This window comes from Falco cherrug, chromosome 4 (genome assembly GCF_023634085.1).
Source record: "Falco cherrug isolate bFalChe1 chromosome 4, bFalChe1.pri, whole genome shotgun sequence".
NCBI lineage: Eukaryota > Metazoa > Chordata > Aves > Falconiformes > Falconidae > Falco > Falco cherrug.
In genome coordinates this window covers 5,294,178-5,309,636 of record NC_073700.1, presented here as the reverse complement: position 1 = coordinate 5,309,636, position 15,459 = coordinate 5,294,178, and the positions used below count along the sequence as shown (strand labels likewise).

General features: G+C 42.6%; 1 protein-coding gene across 5 annotated transcripts in view; it reads left to right on the top strand.

Annotated features, from left to right (window-relative positions):
- The window catches only part of PHF2 (PHD finger protein 2), a 97,950-nt gene that overhangs the window by 74,918 nt on the left and 7,573 nt on the right, over window positions 1-15,459 (top strand). For 3 of the 5 annotated variants that reach the window (XR_008731906.1, XM_055708147.1, XM_055708145.1), the window contains exons 14-20: window positions 350-721; window positions 1,658-1,777; window positions 3,030-3,148; window positions 3,803-3,981; window positions 4,191-4,264; window positions 5,994-6,154; window positions 14,268-14,545. Coding sequence is in view for 4 of the 5 variants with exons in the window: in XM_055708147.1 (XP_055564122.1) it covers window positions 350-721; window positions 1,658-1,777; window positions 3,030-3,148; window positions 3,803-3,981; window positions 4,191-4,264; window positions 5,994-6,154; window positions 14,268-14,545 (1,303 nt within the window). In the remaining variant the exon portion in view is untranslated. The remainder of the gene's footprint in view (window positions 1-349; window positions 722-1,657; window positions 1,778-3,029; window positions 3,149-3,802; window positions 3,982-4,190; window positions 4,265-5,993; window positions 6,155-14,267; window positions 14,546-15,459) is intronic. The other 2 variants (XM_055708148.1, XM_055708146.1) reach the window with 1 other exon arrangement.

The window sequence follows — 15,459 nt, the reverse complement described above, 5'->3', positions numbered from 1 at the left end:
CAAAAGACCATTCATTTTATACATCTCTTTGTATGGGCAGTCAATTTAACAGTCCTACCTGATGATGTAACCTGGTAAGAGTTACACTCCTTATGAAGCCACTGGAGTTTCTCCAGGGCATATTTGTGCTTGAGCAACAGTGGGGGTGGGAATTCGTGGCGAGCAGAGTGTTGCTGTGGCATGTGATGTGGTTGTCATTCCCTGGCCAGCCTGACCTATGAATACAGTTACCCCTTTACTGGAGGGGGAATCTTTGGGGTTTGTTTGCCCAAGGAAGGGAGGGTGCAGGTGAATATTGAATGTGAGACAGGTGGGTCTGAATGCCTTCCTATTTTGTACTAAACTACAGAATGCTTCAAAAGCCAGCAAAGCAGACACGAGTGCCAACACAAATGCTGAGGAAATCTGTCCTGTGGAGAAGGAGGAGACACCATCACCAGTCCAAGTGACGCCTCCACCCCCACCTGTAGAAAAGCTCCCTAAAAAAAAGACTCCCAAAACTGTGAAAACTCCTAAACAACTCAAGCCATCCAAACCCCCCAAACCTCCCAAGCCACCCAAACCCCCTAAGCCTCCCAAAACACCAAAAGTTAAGGGAGAAGGAAAAAAGAAAGGAAAGAAGGCAAAAGAAAGTCCACCACCAGCCATCCCGAATCTTGACTTGCTGGAGGCACACACAAAGGAGGCTTTGACAAAGATTGAGACGCCAAAGAAGGGGAAGGTGGGTCATATCTTAACCTAATATTCTCACCATAATAGGAATAAAGTCAGTCCTTAAGTCTCATGCAAAAAAAAGTCAAGCAACATAATGTGAAACCATCTTTCCACTGAAGTAAATGGAAGTTTTGTAACTGTCAGCTTATTGCCCTTTTTTTACCTGTTTTATTTGATTTGACTGTTTGCTTGGTTATTCATTTGATATGGAGCCTCCAAGAAACCTGCTGATTCAGGCTGAGTCTGGCAAACTGCTGCCAGTTGCCTGCCCAAACTGAGGCAAGATGAAAAACAAAAGACATTTTTAATGGCACTTTTTTTTGCCCCTTGAAATATTATATTCTTATTTCAAGTGTTATTAGCACTCATGCGCATTTCCATAGTCAGTTTTCAAAGATGAACGAACTCATTTCTAAAGGATCTTATTTGCATGAGGTTTTGCTCTAGAATGAGTGACTGAAGAGAAAACAATAGTTCGCTTCCATTTTCACCCATGCAGGACAAGTTTCATTTTGATGTCCTTCAATTCAATGTGAATTTTGCTGCTGAATTCAGTAGGGGCCGGGATTTCATTGAGACACTGACAGAGTAATGTGTTGTATGCTGTTTGTTAAGAAGTATCCGTAGGTCTTTTCTAAAATGCTTCTAAAATTCCTAGTAGTTTGTATGCAGTTTGCAAAACCTGTCCATGGACCAACAGGAAGGGAGATTAAAATGTTTTTACAGTGCTATTGTATGTTGGTATATCAAGGAAAAATGCAGCCAGTCTTCTGTGTTCTCTGAAGCAGCAATATTTGATTGAATCTTATATCTGGGTTCAAAAGAATGAATCAGAAGAGAAGTATTAAAAAATATATCATGTTGTATTCCAGATAAAAAATGTGTTTCTGTAACATGCCAGCACTCCATTCTCATTAAAAGTACATGCTGACTTTTTCTCCAGGCTGCAAAGAATGTTTTAAGTGTTCCCAATAAGGAAACTGCTAGTAAGCAGAATGAGGTGGAGAAATTTGAAGTTCGAGAGCAAAATAAAAGCAAAACAGAAGCCAAATGGAAATACAAGGTAATATCTCCTGCTAAATTCTGCTGCTGATTCTGCCACATAGTGATAAGTCAAGGGCAGAGAAATATTCGTAGGTCTACCTAAGCAGAGGGTATGTGGCAGCAATTTTCAGTTCCCAAAGAAAATATTTTTTGGACAGAAAACTGAAGAGTGTGGAGGCACGCGCATATTCTTCAAAAGCATATGCTAATTGTCCATCTTCATCCTTGGTGAAGCCAGTGGGAACAGTTAGTAGTGAGATTTTTCAGTGCTGATCTCTTTCATGATTCTTACTTTAACATAGTTCTACTACTTTTAAGTCTGGAGTAGTTCCAGAGATATCAACAACTAATGGTGGCATAAAAGTAGAGTTAATGAAATCTGAGTTATTCCACATAAATTAAAAGCTTGCCTTCCTGGAGGGCTAATGTATGGTGAGTAAAATTTGTTCATGGAACAATACATTTTTTCTCCAGGTACCATCTAAAACAAGGTGACAGTAGGCTTTCTCAGATAAAGAGCTGTCTGAATTCTGCCAGCTTTGTGAATTTCTAATGCAAAAGTGCAAACAAATTCCCCAAAACAAGACAAAAGTACATGTTTTTTCAGGTGGGAAAACTACGAAGAATCATGAATCATTAATATTAGAGACATGTAAATTTTTTTGTGTTAAAATAAGTCATGGGTAATGTGATTAGATCGATATGTACCAATTAATTCCACAGCCAGAGGAGCTTAGGAAAGTATTACGGCGACTCCTGAAAAATCATCAAAGGCTTCTGTTGCACTGAATGGCTTTGATATTAAATTATTAAATTCATAATTCAAGCTCTTCTGAAGGTGTGAAAGAAGCAAGTGGAGCCTAGGATTGAAGTGCAGTCGTACTTGCAAGGTTACAGGCACTGTGCTAGATCCTGTCCTGAGCCACACAGGCACAATGCTGGTGAGCAGCGTGCTTAGCCTGTTCTCTGATTCACAAAATGTGTGTTTAGTATTTTACCTCAGTCTGTACCAATTTAAGAGAGCAGTATTTAAATTTGGCATCGTGTGGGTACTGCTTAAACTGGTGCTGAAGTGCTTCTTGAAAAGGGACAAGTCCCTGAACCCATGTTAGTCTGTGAAAGAGTATAATCCTCCATTTCTTACCACGTCGGGGAACATATTTTTCTCTGCATATAGATCAGTGGATTCTCTGAGGTTACTTAGGAATCTGAAATATCAACAACTCATTGAATTTGTTTTATTGTTTTTCTTTGGGTCTTTTGCCTTTCAGAACAGTAAACCTGATTCCCTTCTAAAAATGGAAGAGGAACACAAATCAGAAAAGACACCTTTATCAGGAAATAAGGACAACAAATTTACATTTTCTTTCTCTAATAAGAAGTTGCTTGGGTAAGTAAACAATATGACAATACACATCAACTAAAAAAGCAGATTAAAAAGTCATTATTTATGGGGATTTTGTACTAGGAGAAAATCTGCCTTGTAGAAAATACAATGTAGAAAATACACTTATGCAAAAAAGTTCTTGGCTGCAGAACTCGATTTTACCTAGAACTCAGCTTAATTTGCCAGAACAGCAACGATCTATCTTTGAGGCTGGTAGTTTGCTTGACAGTAGTGTCTTCGGTATTCAGGCAGTGTCCCATGTTTTGGCTATTCAGGTTCTCACCAGCTGAAGTGTTTTTTGATCAGGTCCTATTTCAGGTACATTTCTAAGAAGCTGCTAAATGAACCCTCCGTACCAGAATTCCATGTTGTGTGTGCATTATGCATATCATGATATACTTTGAGAAAGCTTTAAATACTACAGTGCTTATTTGAAGCCAGTGAAGGCTACACCAGCTGGCACCGTATTTTGAGATACAGATTTTAGGTTCAGAAACATGCTTGTAAAATTATTTGAATTGCTGTGGCACCTGTGAAAGTATTCAAGTTGACTGAGATTTCTGCATAAAGGTACTCACTGTCTTCCTTTCTGTCAATTTTCAAAATGTTTTCCAGTCAAGAGTATTGTTACTGATTTGTAATTTATGGTTTTTTCAGTTCAAAGGGAGTCAAACCCCAACTGAATACTAGTGTGTTTGGGTCACTGCAGAATTTTAAAGAAGACAAAGCAAAACCTGTACGAGATGAATATGAGTATGTGTCAGATGATGGCGAACTAAAAATTGATGAGTTTCCAATCAGAAGGAAGAAAAACACTACAAAAAGAGAACTGTCCTGTAAGAATATTTCCTATTTGGTCTGTATCTGCACAACAAAGTCTTAGGGGTTGGTTGTCTAAAACTAGCCTTAAGAAACTAGGTGATTTATAATAAAGCAAGCCACGTCTTAACTATCAGTCAAATATTAGTGGATTAGGAGTGCTATTTTTTTGAAGAGGAAATAACCATGACTTTGTTTTTCTTATTTTTTCTTTTCTTTAATTCAGTTCTATCAGATAAAAAAGATACTCTGCAGCACACTCCTGTTAAGAAGCCAAAGGTGGAGTCGGTATCATACAAGGTATGGTTATTATTGCACTTATCACAAGTAAGCACCCACTGTATGCCTGTAACAGTATGTGGGGCAGTAGCAAAGCCTTCTTACAGGCTGTTGTCACGTCCTCTCCTTCACTCTGCCGTCAGTCTGCCCGGAATAGGTAGCGTTCAGACATTGCCAGGACTAAGCATGATTTGGTACTGTGGCTTGAACTGCTTGTACATGATCAGGCCTGATGGGAAGCATGTGTGGGGATTGTGACAGCTGTGCAACACCACAAGAACGGGAGCAAGCCGTAAGAAAGAAAGGGTCAGAAGGAGTTTTGTGCCATACATAGCCTGATGTTACATTGCTGACAGGCACAGGAGTCTGTCCCAAGCTGTGCTCCCAACCCGTGGCTGTCCTTCCTCCCATTCCCATGGTCATTAAATTTCCATGTTCGTGTTTGACAGATGAAACTTGAAGTAATGCTAGTACAATTGAACTCATGTCATTTGGCATTCCACATTACTAGAAGCCCTTAATATGTATGATGTAGCGATTAAAGGTTTTGTTTGCTGTCACTTAGCAGAGTCTCCCTCTGCGCTTACACTTAGAATGCCCTTGACTCAGCATGATACTTCGGCATGTCCCTAACTTGAGGCAGTGTCAGCGTGCTGGTTGATAGCTTACCTGCAGGAAACTGAACAGCACGGGCCTAAGTTTGCTCTGTGTTAGCATTGAAGCTCAGTGCTGGAAATTAAATGACATTAAAATTAAATGTTTTGCCCAACTGTGGTTAATACACATTCATATTATAATATCTGAATAAGTCGGAAAATGCTAAATAGCTTGTTAACACAGAACTGTAGATGACCAAAACATTTGGCCCTAGGAACTAAGGAAACCTTTCCATCCTGGTTTAGTCCAGGGATATTCAAGAGTAAGTGCAGACCTCCTTGCCTGAGTCCGTAGTTGACTTCTGGAGACTGGTGCACAGAGAACAGGGGAAAAAACCTGCTGGTATCTCAATGTGCAGAAGCTTAATGAAGGAGGGCAGTTCTGGAGAGAACAGTGATTCACAGTCTAAGCAATAAGGACTAGGACTTTAGAGGTCTGAAAGCAGGGTGGGAATGAAAAAAAAGTTGTTCTATTTATACTCTAAACTACAGTGCATAGAGATCCCAGCCCCAGACACATACTTAGATGCAGGTACCTTCCGTCAGTGGGCTCAGGTGTCACTGTTTGTATGTGTCTATCGCATTCCTCTGTCAGATCTTCCTGTTCTCTTGCAGAAGAGATGGCAGAAGTGGGTCTGTCCCGATGTCTGAATTAGCTATGTTAATAGTCTTGCAAGACAGGCCTGTGCCCTGATGCATATCTGGGCTGATAGACGCGGCCACACGTTCACTTCTTTTGCTACACGGGTCACGGTGTCAAGAACAGGAGCAGGGACTGAGAAGGCAACACAGCACCCGGAAACACTACTGTTACAGTGGTTTGATCCCATGTGCAGGATCAGATCTCAAAGCTGGTTCTCCTGGGTTGGAAGGGGAAAGAAAAACCTACCATGCCTACAGGCTGCAAGGAAAGGGATTTTTAAGTGCGTACCTGGGGTTTTTTGGGTTTGTGTTTTTGTTTTTTTCTTTAATGAAAGCAAATTACAAATGCTAGCTCCTGTCTTTGGAGGAGCAGCAGGCTGCAGAAATTATTGTGCTGTTCTTGTTGACTACTCAGTGGGTTTCCTCTTTTTTGAGCCTTTTCCTTGTTTTAGCAGAGCGATGACTCGTCAGATGAAGATTTGCTTCACATTGACACAGAGGCAAAGCCAGGGCGCAATTCCAAAGTAAAGAAAGAGAGTGGAAGTTCAGCAGGAATTCTTGATCTTTTGCAAGCAAGCAAGGAAGTTGGGGGTTTAGAGTATAACACCAACAGGTATGCAACAAGGGATGTTTTTTCCTTGTACCCATAAACAAAAATTGCTCTTTTGTGGTTGTGTGTGAGAGTGAGAGAGAGAAGGAATTTTGCAGCTCAGTAACTGCTTTTTCTCTAGTAAGCACGTTTTTCCTTTATCCTGTGATCTGGAGGGAGAGATGGGAAAGATTTTGGTGGTATAATTTAAACAAATAGAGGTATTTCACATTTGTAAATGCTGAACATCCATTGAATCATTCAAAAGGAAGAGAGCTCAGTGAATGTAGCTTGAGGGCATGAATATTTTTTTTTAATGTAGTAATAATGTGATAATCTAAATGACCAGTATTCCTTCCATAAAGCATTGTAAGGTCCCGCACAGTTCCCTTTGATTGGATGTTTGAAAGCAAAAAATAGGAAGCTGTCTACCCTCCTTCACACCCTTGGTTGTCATTCTCCCCACCAAAACACATCTTGGAAAATAACAAACTCATTCATGGATACTTCTGTACTTAAAAATGGAAGTGCTTGCTTGGACTTGGTTGTGTTTCATATGGGACCGCTGTAGGTGGCCACTGAGGCTGACACTGGATGTTTTGGAACTTGGTTAATAAGGTACAGCACTCGATCTTTTAGTAATCCAAGCAGTGAGCAGTGAAAAGAAATGCAAAACTGGAAAATACGATTCCTAGACTCAAATCCTGCAGTTCAGGACTGTCTGGAATGAGGGTTTTGTTTGGGTCTCTCTCAAAACAAATGTACGGGTTCACTGCCTCCACACTTTACAGACCAAGTCTGATCTGAAACTACTGATAGAGAATTAGGTAACAGAAGCATGCATGTCATTTCAAAAGAAGCTAGTGGGACTCTTCACATACAGAAATGTCTTGCTTAACTCAAACCTTAGGAATTAATCCCTGGGAGGGGATTTTGGGAACATCAACTGAGTTTATGACTTCCACGCACAGAATGGTACTGCAGACATGAACAGCATGCTGTGTCTTGTGCCTTGTGCTCCCTGGTAGTCTGCTGATTAAGCAGATCTTTGCTAGCAGCTGCAGTCTTAACTGAATAATTTGTCCCCCCTCTGTAGAAAGCCAGAGGTATACATGTAAGCACTTTCCCCTGCCCCACAGGGACTACAGCCTTGGCAATTTTGGAAGCTGTGGACTAAATTGCTGGCACAAATTTCTAGCTTCCAAATACGCCTGTTGTGCAAACAGAGGAATTATCCTCTGAAAGGTGAGATTGACAGGCTAGGTGGTGATGTGGGAAATTATGTGAAACGTGCAGTAAGGCTATTCTTGTTTGGCATTTTAATGAGCCAGCTCCATCTCCACTCTGCCTTCACTGGAAAACCACCTTCACCAAGCAGGCAGGGCACGTTGGTTCTCCAGGCTGGCTGCTTGAAGCAGCATTTATCCTGTTCATGATTCATACAGCAGATGTTGGATGGAAATAAGAGGTGTGTCGCACCATTTTATACACGCAAAGCAGCAAAGCCAATCTGCTTTGAGTGCTAAAGCCAGATGCCACATTCAATGGCTGCTGGGGGACCCCAACAGCAGCTTTTTCCTTCCTGCTTTCTCTGGGTCTGCCTTGGTCATACAAAGCCACAGAACCTGTGAAGGAAGTAGAAATAGCTGTAGGAGTGGACTGAGAGTTGAGAACAGTCTGGACAAAGAGACTGGTGTGTCCTTTTCACCTGTGCTGTACCTTAGCTGGGTGTTGAGTGTGCGTGACCCAGGAAAAGTGCAGCTTGCAAATTTGAAAGGATCTGTTGAAGTAGAATGAGAAGGTCCCCTCAGAGAGGAAGATACCATCTAAACCTGGGAAATGTTGGAAGTTAAAAGCCATAACTGAGAATTCCAAAAGATATGCCTCATGGTCAAAGGGGAACATATGGAATAAGTTACCAAGGGAAACCACAGAAGCAAATTTTATCAGGGAGTTAAAAAAAAATTAAAAAATGCTTTTTTTGATGTTAAGGGAGAAGATGGTATTTTTTAAGGTTGCAATGCAGTGACACAGTTATGGAGAAATCTGAAGGAGGGAGTATTGTTGAACCAGAAACACCTGATTCAATCATCTCAATTTATTAGGCAATTGTCTCTCTCACAGCTTAGATGGTCACAAGAGATTAAACCATATTATATAGACTGGCTTCATGCAGTGTAAATCAGTTGTGAGGTACCAGGCAGCTCTGTGAGAGACAGTCTTGCCTTTGTGCATCAGCATTTAAAGTTTATTACTTGTTACAGCACAGCGACAGTGATCCTCATCTCTCTGTTGAACAGAGGTGTGCATGCGGAGTCTGCTGTAGGAGTTCTCTTCCCATTCCTAATGGGGGTGAAAAAAGCCAATGATTTTAAAATCAAGTAATATAGTCACTAATACCCTTAGAAGGCTTATCTTGACAAGGCTGATGTTTCTAGGGAAGACATCTAATCTCAGTTTAGTCCAATTTTTGCTCCATTACTACCTTCCCCCTAGCAAGGAGTGGTTGATCAAAACAGCCAACCACCTCCTATGATTGTGGAGAGTATGGGGAGAGGTACCACTGTGTCTGAGCTCCCAGGAAACAAGAGTATTTCTTGTTGTCTGAGCTCAGTGTGTCAGTGGTTCTAGATTTCCCTGATCTCTTGAGGTTTGGCCCTGATGCTGCACCTGCCCTTCAAAAGAAATAATCACACTGGCGCTTCTTTTCTGTTTGATTGTTCCTATGAATTCCTTTTCCATTCTGTGTTATGGTGCATAATGGAACGTGTTTATGTAGAATTTACACTTAGGTTTTGGCAGGTAATTAGACTTGTCAGCAGGTAGTTAGGTGTGTCTAACTCTGGGAATAAAGTTGCCAGTGTAATATGACTCCCATGCTTGAAGTTTGGTATAAAATAAGAAAATTTATCAACCATTGTAAGAATTAAAAGAAAACCGCCTTGGCCATGTTTACACTGCTAACCATTCCATGTAATATGGTTTGCTGCCTGCGTACGATGTGCAGAAATGCAGAGGTAAGCGGAAAAAACAGATTACAGAAATGGTCCTCAAAGATTCTCTTCCTTGCTTGGGTGGTGTCTTTTCCTGTCTGCAATGGGTTAAAACTGCCACTGTAACAGAGTAGGACTCAGGCCTTTCATTTTTCTGCCATTCAGCCTGGGCTCTGTACCCAGTGTATTTGTAGACTTTGTGGTTTCTGAAATCAAAGTCACAAATGCAGTCACATAAGTAAACTCTGCATGAATTACTACACTCTGTGTGGTAGTTTAGTGGGAATGTGTCATATCAATTTTGGCTCTTGTATAAACAATTAGGCTTTGGCAGTGTGTATTGCAGCTTGATTGAAAAAAGCTCCTGATAAATGAAATTACTATGTTTCATTTCATAATTATGCCAGGCTTTTTAAATGGCCATATAATGTGTTTTTTTAAAAAAAGAGGAAGAAACATGATATGCAAGCATACTGTGTCTCAACATAATGCCAATGCGGTTGTGTCTAACTCTCAGGAACAATTTCCATCTTTCTTTACTTGTAAGGCAGATAAAGGGTAGGTATATGTATGTATGTGTATATATATATATGCATGTCTTTTCTGGATACTCCATGTAGCAGTAGGGCAGGTATGTCTGTGTGGAATCTCCTTTGCTCACACAGTGGTCTGTACAGATGAGAGCCAGCTATCAAGTGGGCAGCATGGAGCCCTGTCACACCAGTGCCAGAGCTGTTGAACCCCAGCAGTAACTTAGGAAGCAGGTCAGGGCTTTTTGTGACAATAACCTTATCTGAATTCTGTGAAACTTCCTTCTATAAAATATTGGACTGTCATTTGCAGCTGACCAAACCAAATGCCCTGATGGCATTACCTAGATTGCTCTAGAGAGCTGCATCTTCTGTACTTGTGTCAATGGTGGGGGAGAGATAATGACAGAAGCCCTGCAGAAAGGCTGCTGTACATGTGGAAAAAGTCTGAAAGAATTGTCATGAAATACGGAAAAAAGCTTGGAGGGACTGGCAGTCACATAATCTTGAACTGAGCAAAATTACTTGTTCTTTTGAGGTCCTATTCAATAATGGAAGGAAATGCTGGTTTTGTACTTGAAATTATTTGAGTTCCATGGTTTTATACAACTGTGACCTCTCCAAAGTATTGATAAGATTACTGTCTTGGCTCTACTTCTCTGCCCTTGATTTGCATTAGGCCGCAGGTAGGGTGAGGGGAAATGTAGAAATGACAGGGAAATGCTATGGCAGAGAGAGGGATGGTGATTTATTGCCTTCCGCTTACATGCACAACTGTTTCTCAATGGTTCTTGTTTGAAGTATGCCAGAGTAATGGCATTTGGAAGGGACCTCAGGAAGTCATCTTGTACAGCCGCCTGCTCACAGCACAGCCGGCTGCGAAGTTTGACCCAATTGTTTAGGGCATTGTCCTGGTGAGTTTTAAATATATTCAGGGATGGGGATTCTGCAGCCTCTGTGTGAGCTGCTCAGCCACCCTCAGTATGGACCTTTTCTTCTTGTGTCGGATCTGCAGCTTGTGACCACTGCCTTTCATCCTGTTGCTGTGCACCACCGAGAGGGTCTGGCCTTGTCTTCTCTGTAACCCTATGAGCTAGTTCTTGCTTCAGGTTAGTTCTTACTTTGATTTAGAAAATGCTCAGTGGTTCCTGTGACTTTCCTTTGCCCGTGTCTGTTTTTCCCCTAATCTTAAAATGAGACTGGACAATAGATATTCAGAGATGAGGTGAGACACTAAGTGAGCTTACTGTCTCTTATCTCCACCTTGCCTCCAGCCATGTAGGCAGCATGTGCAGGCAGCAAGGAGAATGGGGAAGAAGCCACCCCTCGAGTAATATTCTGCTGAAATTAATAAATTCAATTTTTGTGTTTGAGGTTATAGGTGAAAGGCTCAGTAATTGCTTATGAAAGGAAGGAGATGATCTGCCTAGAGATGTTAAACCCTCAGAAATGGCAGTAGTAGAATTGTTGTGAATAGTGAGGCCCTGGCTCCCTGCATGATACCCTCTCCTAGCTTCAGGGCATTGGGATTGTTCCTGTGCCCAGACAGCGCAGGGGCCAGCCTCAATTGAGGAGGTAAAACCTTAGTCTGTCCATGCTGAATAGTGTGTGTTCTTGTCATGATCATGCCTGTTTGCCTGTTGCCACCTGCTCTGGAACATGCTGTCAGGGAAAGGATGCTCTTGTCAAGTCTAGGTGGGTAACACAGGCAAGTGAAAGCCCCAAAACATAGCCTGAAGGGTTGTTTTATGTTCTCCTCCCTAATGAAGATACTGCTAGCAATGGCAAGCTGTTTGAGGCTTAAACCCAACGCAACAAATAGTTGCAGAGAGCGCTGTGTGTAGGGCACAAAGCCATCTGTGCCATACAGACCAATGTCTTCTTCCTTGAGTTCCTACAGAGATGATTTGCCCTTCCCTGCTCCTCATCACACTGTCCCAACCAGCACGGCAGGCTGGTCAGTCCTGGGGGAGATTTTATTTAGAATAAGTTTTAACAGCAAGTTTTCCCTTCTGTTATGGTGCTTATCTCCATTAATAATGTGAAAACGTGCTGCCAGTTTTCAGCTCTCCGGAGCAGCAGTAGAATGGCAGTTGCTGGTGATGACTATGCACATGGCTTGCTAGCAGGCTTGCAAGGCCAGGCTGCTCGGTGTGGGTGCAAGCTTGGCCCGTCGGGCTCCACACTAGCTCAAGCGTGGGCTCTGGGTGGGAGCGGACCCTGGCATATCTTGGACTGGTCCTGCACAGCTCAGCCCCGTGAGTCATTCAGGCAGCCACCACGCTGCTTTGGCCATGCCTTTTCAGCCGTCTGAGTGGTTCTTTTGCTTGTGGACAGAGCAGCAGCTGCACCGGGGTTTACCATGCTATGCTGGGTGTTGCAGGGGAAGCTGGCAGTTCCCAGCGTGGATGTCTTTCAGTTCCTGCACTATATGAAGCTGAAAACCACCAGATGCTTGCTAGGCAGCAAATGGTTATAGCAGTAACCTAATCTCTCAGTCATGTGTCCTTGTCTTTAGAAGAGTGAAAGGAAAACAATAAAATCCCAAAAAGGGAGGCCATGCAGAATGCTGAAGTGGAGCCCACTGCAAAAGGCACAAACGGCTGCCAGTCAGTTCGTTAAAGTGTCCTTTTCTCTGTTCATCCACAACATCATTTTTTAGCTTGAGGAGAGGAAAGCAAGGCTGCTGGGATTTGCAGAGCAGTGGCAGGGTCTGTGTTATCACTAAGTGCCACCTCACTGTGTGTTTGAAGGGCCCTTGCCAGCCGGCTGTTGGGAAGGGAGCATGGAGGCAGAAACACGGGTGGCTTTGCTCCTGCTCCCACACTCATTTTAAATGCTTTTTAAGTCATAGTTGTAACTCACAGGTAATTTACTTTCATAATTTTTTTTAAAATCATTGCTGAAGCTACAGAAAGATAATATGGCCTTCCAGAGCTTAAAAATTACTTTCTTACTCTTCTTGAATTTTTTTTTTGGCTTAGAATGCTGAAATACTTCTAATGAAAGTACATGCCAGCACATGCCCTAATGAGAAACACTTTGCCCTTGTGCAGCTCTGCCTCTGGGACATTTCACACACACATTCAGGTTATGGTTTGGCTCTCAGAACCACTGGTTTTGATCATATTCCACAATTTATTTGTTGAAGCTTGTGCTGCTTAAGGCAGTTCCTGTCTGATTTGCCCGTCTAGTGGTCAGTATTTGATGGTCTGTTGGCAGTGTTTTGAGAGTCCAGTGTTTGCGAAAACAGTTGGGGGGGGGGGGAAATTTGAAAAGAAAATATGTTAATTTCTTATAGATGGTGCAAAATATGCCTTTGACAGGGAGAAGGCTAAGACACCTGGCATGATAATGAAGGGATTAAAATGTCTTTTTCCTAAATAAGTTTTCGGTGTTCTTCTATTCATTGAGTTGCTAGCTGCTAACACCAGTCTTAACTTGTTTTCAGGATTATTTATAAAGCAATTAGTGCCCAGAACCTCCCATTATGTCTTGTACGTTACTCTATCTGAAGTCCTGTAATGGTTTAGAGTGGATTAAATTAAGATCAAGTAAGAGAAAGCGATGCAGTACTGCTAATTTACTTGGGAAGTGGTGTATGTGAGTGGCTTCTATTGCATAGCTGTAAAAAATATCATTACCACAGCAAGGTTTTTTTTGCATTTCACTATTTGCCCAAACTCCAAAGTTCTGGAAATATTTGATGATATGTTTTGCCTCTTGCAGAATTAATGTCTGGCGTTCTCTGACAAGGTTATCATTCTATGTTCTGTATTTTCAGGAGCATGCTTTCCCACCTTGCTAAGCATACATGCCAGTCAGAAGTTACACATTGTTTGACCTCAGCCTACTCTGTAGGAATGTATTTCTTTCTGTAGCAGGTGTACCATTCCTGTTGACAACTGGCAATAAAATACCAAAAAGCACGTTCAATGAAAGCTAGGTTTCCACCCACCCTGTAGTCCACCCATCCAGTCCATAGCTCTCCAGTATCTCCCATAATCAATCCGTCACACATCCACATCAGAAGACTCTCCCAATGCACTGCAGAAGGGTCTTGAATTGCTCTACCCTACCATGTTGTCCTGCCAGCAGATCCTGGAGTCGTGACAGCCCCCATTGTGAACTGTGGCCTGTAATCATAAGCTTCCTTCCAGTTGTTCAAATTCTTCCTCCACTTGCTTGGCAGCATGTGGCAGAATCCCACCATGACATCCCCCTCCTGTGCAGACCCATAAGTCCTCAGAGTTGGTAGCAGAGACACTGTGCTGTTGGGAATGCCGTTACAGGCTTTGAAAAGTTACCTGACCCCTGTCCTCACCCACCAGCAGCAACAGCCTGCAGGGAGCTGCACATCGTGTGCCCAGCCGTGCTGAGCACGGCTTCCTGGCTTCTGGGGCAGCAACCCCAAATCTAATGTGCTGTCTGTGATATTGCTGTTAGGATAAAAATAACTGGTGTCACTTGTGGCATGCCCAGCTGCTCAAAGGGCAGTAATCAGGAAATCTCTTCCAGCAACACTGTGCACTAAAAGGAGTCAACTCTTTGTGAGGGGTTTGTGTTTTTCTGGAATCGCTAACAGCTCTTGTATTTCTCAATGTTTCCCTGCAGTCAGCCACCTGCCTCACCCAGCACGCAGGAAGCAATCCAGGGCATGCTATCGATGGCAAACCTCCAGTCATCAGAGTCCTGCCTCCAGACATCATGGGGTACCAATCAGGCAAAGAATAACTCCATCTCCACACAAAACTCTAAAAAAGCGGGTGGTGGCAGCAACAAAAATGCCGGGAAGCGGTTACTAAAGAAAAGCACAAAGAACAGTATTGACATCGAAGATTACGATGAAGATCAGGACCACTTAGATGCCTGTTTTAAAGATTCAGATTACGGTAAGTATGAACGAAGCGGTCTGTGTGAGTGTGTGCCTGGGTATGCATGTACATATTTGTGCATGTTTGCAAATACTGCCCATGTTTCTCATGATATGCTTGCTCAGTTTCTGTCACATCAAAATCGACTGGATATTTTGGTAAGGAGGAGTGCAAATAACAAGAGGTCTGCATGGCAAAATTAAGCAAACGCTGTACAATAGGAGACGGACTACAGAGCCGGTGGTGATAGGGCCATCCAGGTAGACTATATTTGAGGCAAGTCGCAATCAGAAGATCTTAAGAAGCACGGAAGCCCACTGAAACTGCATCAGTCAGCCAAGAAACAGGAAACTGCCCCAGAAACGTGTGTCAGGTACTGGTACTTACGACAGAAATGTCCTTGTCTGCACAATAGCAATAAAATGTCTAGCTGAGATGAATGAGTTGAATTTGTGCTTGGAAAAGGGATCCAGTGGTGTTCTGAGTATTGGCAGAGAGTGCAAACATCTGAAGTAGAAATGGGCACAAAGCCAGTTTGCACCAGTTATATCAGTTCTGCAATAATAATCTACAGGACCTTTTTTGAGTATAAGAAGTGAGGAAATGAAGAAAAGTAATAATGTAAAGACTGATAGAGACTGGAAAGCCTGACGTAGCAAAGAGGGCAAGAGGTGGGTAGAGGTTTATGCTGCATAACAAGAAAGTCTGTGTGTGTGTTGAAGTCTCCCTGGCAAGCATGGCCATCAGAATCATTTGTTACAATTGGAAAAGTGGAGTGTGTCTTCTCCCATTATTAACAGAGATATCACGGCAAAATGGAGGTGCTGTGACATGCTGCAGAAGGCTGCCCAGCCATTTAGAGTGCACTGTGTGCGCTGGGATGCAGCGGTAGCGCTGGAAGGTGCTTTGGGAAAGAGCAGCTCCATAAAGCT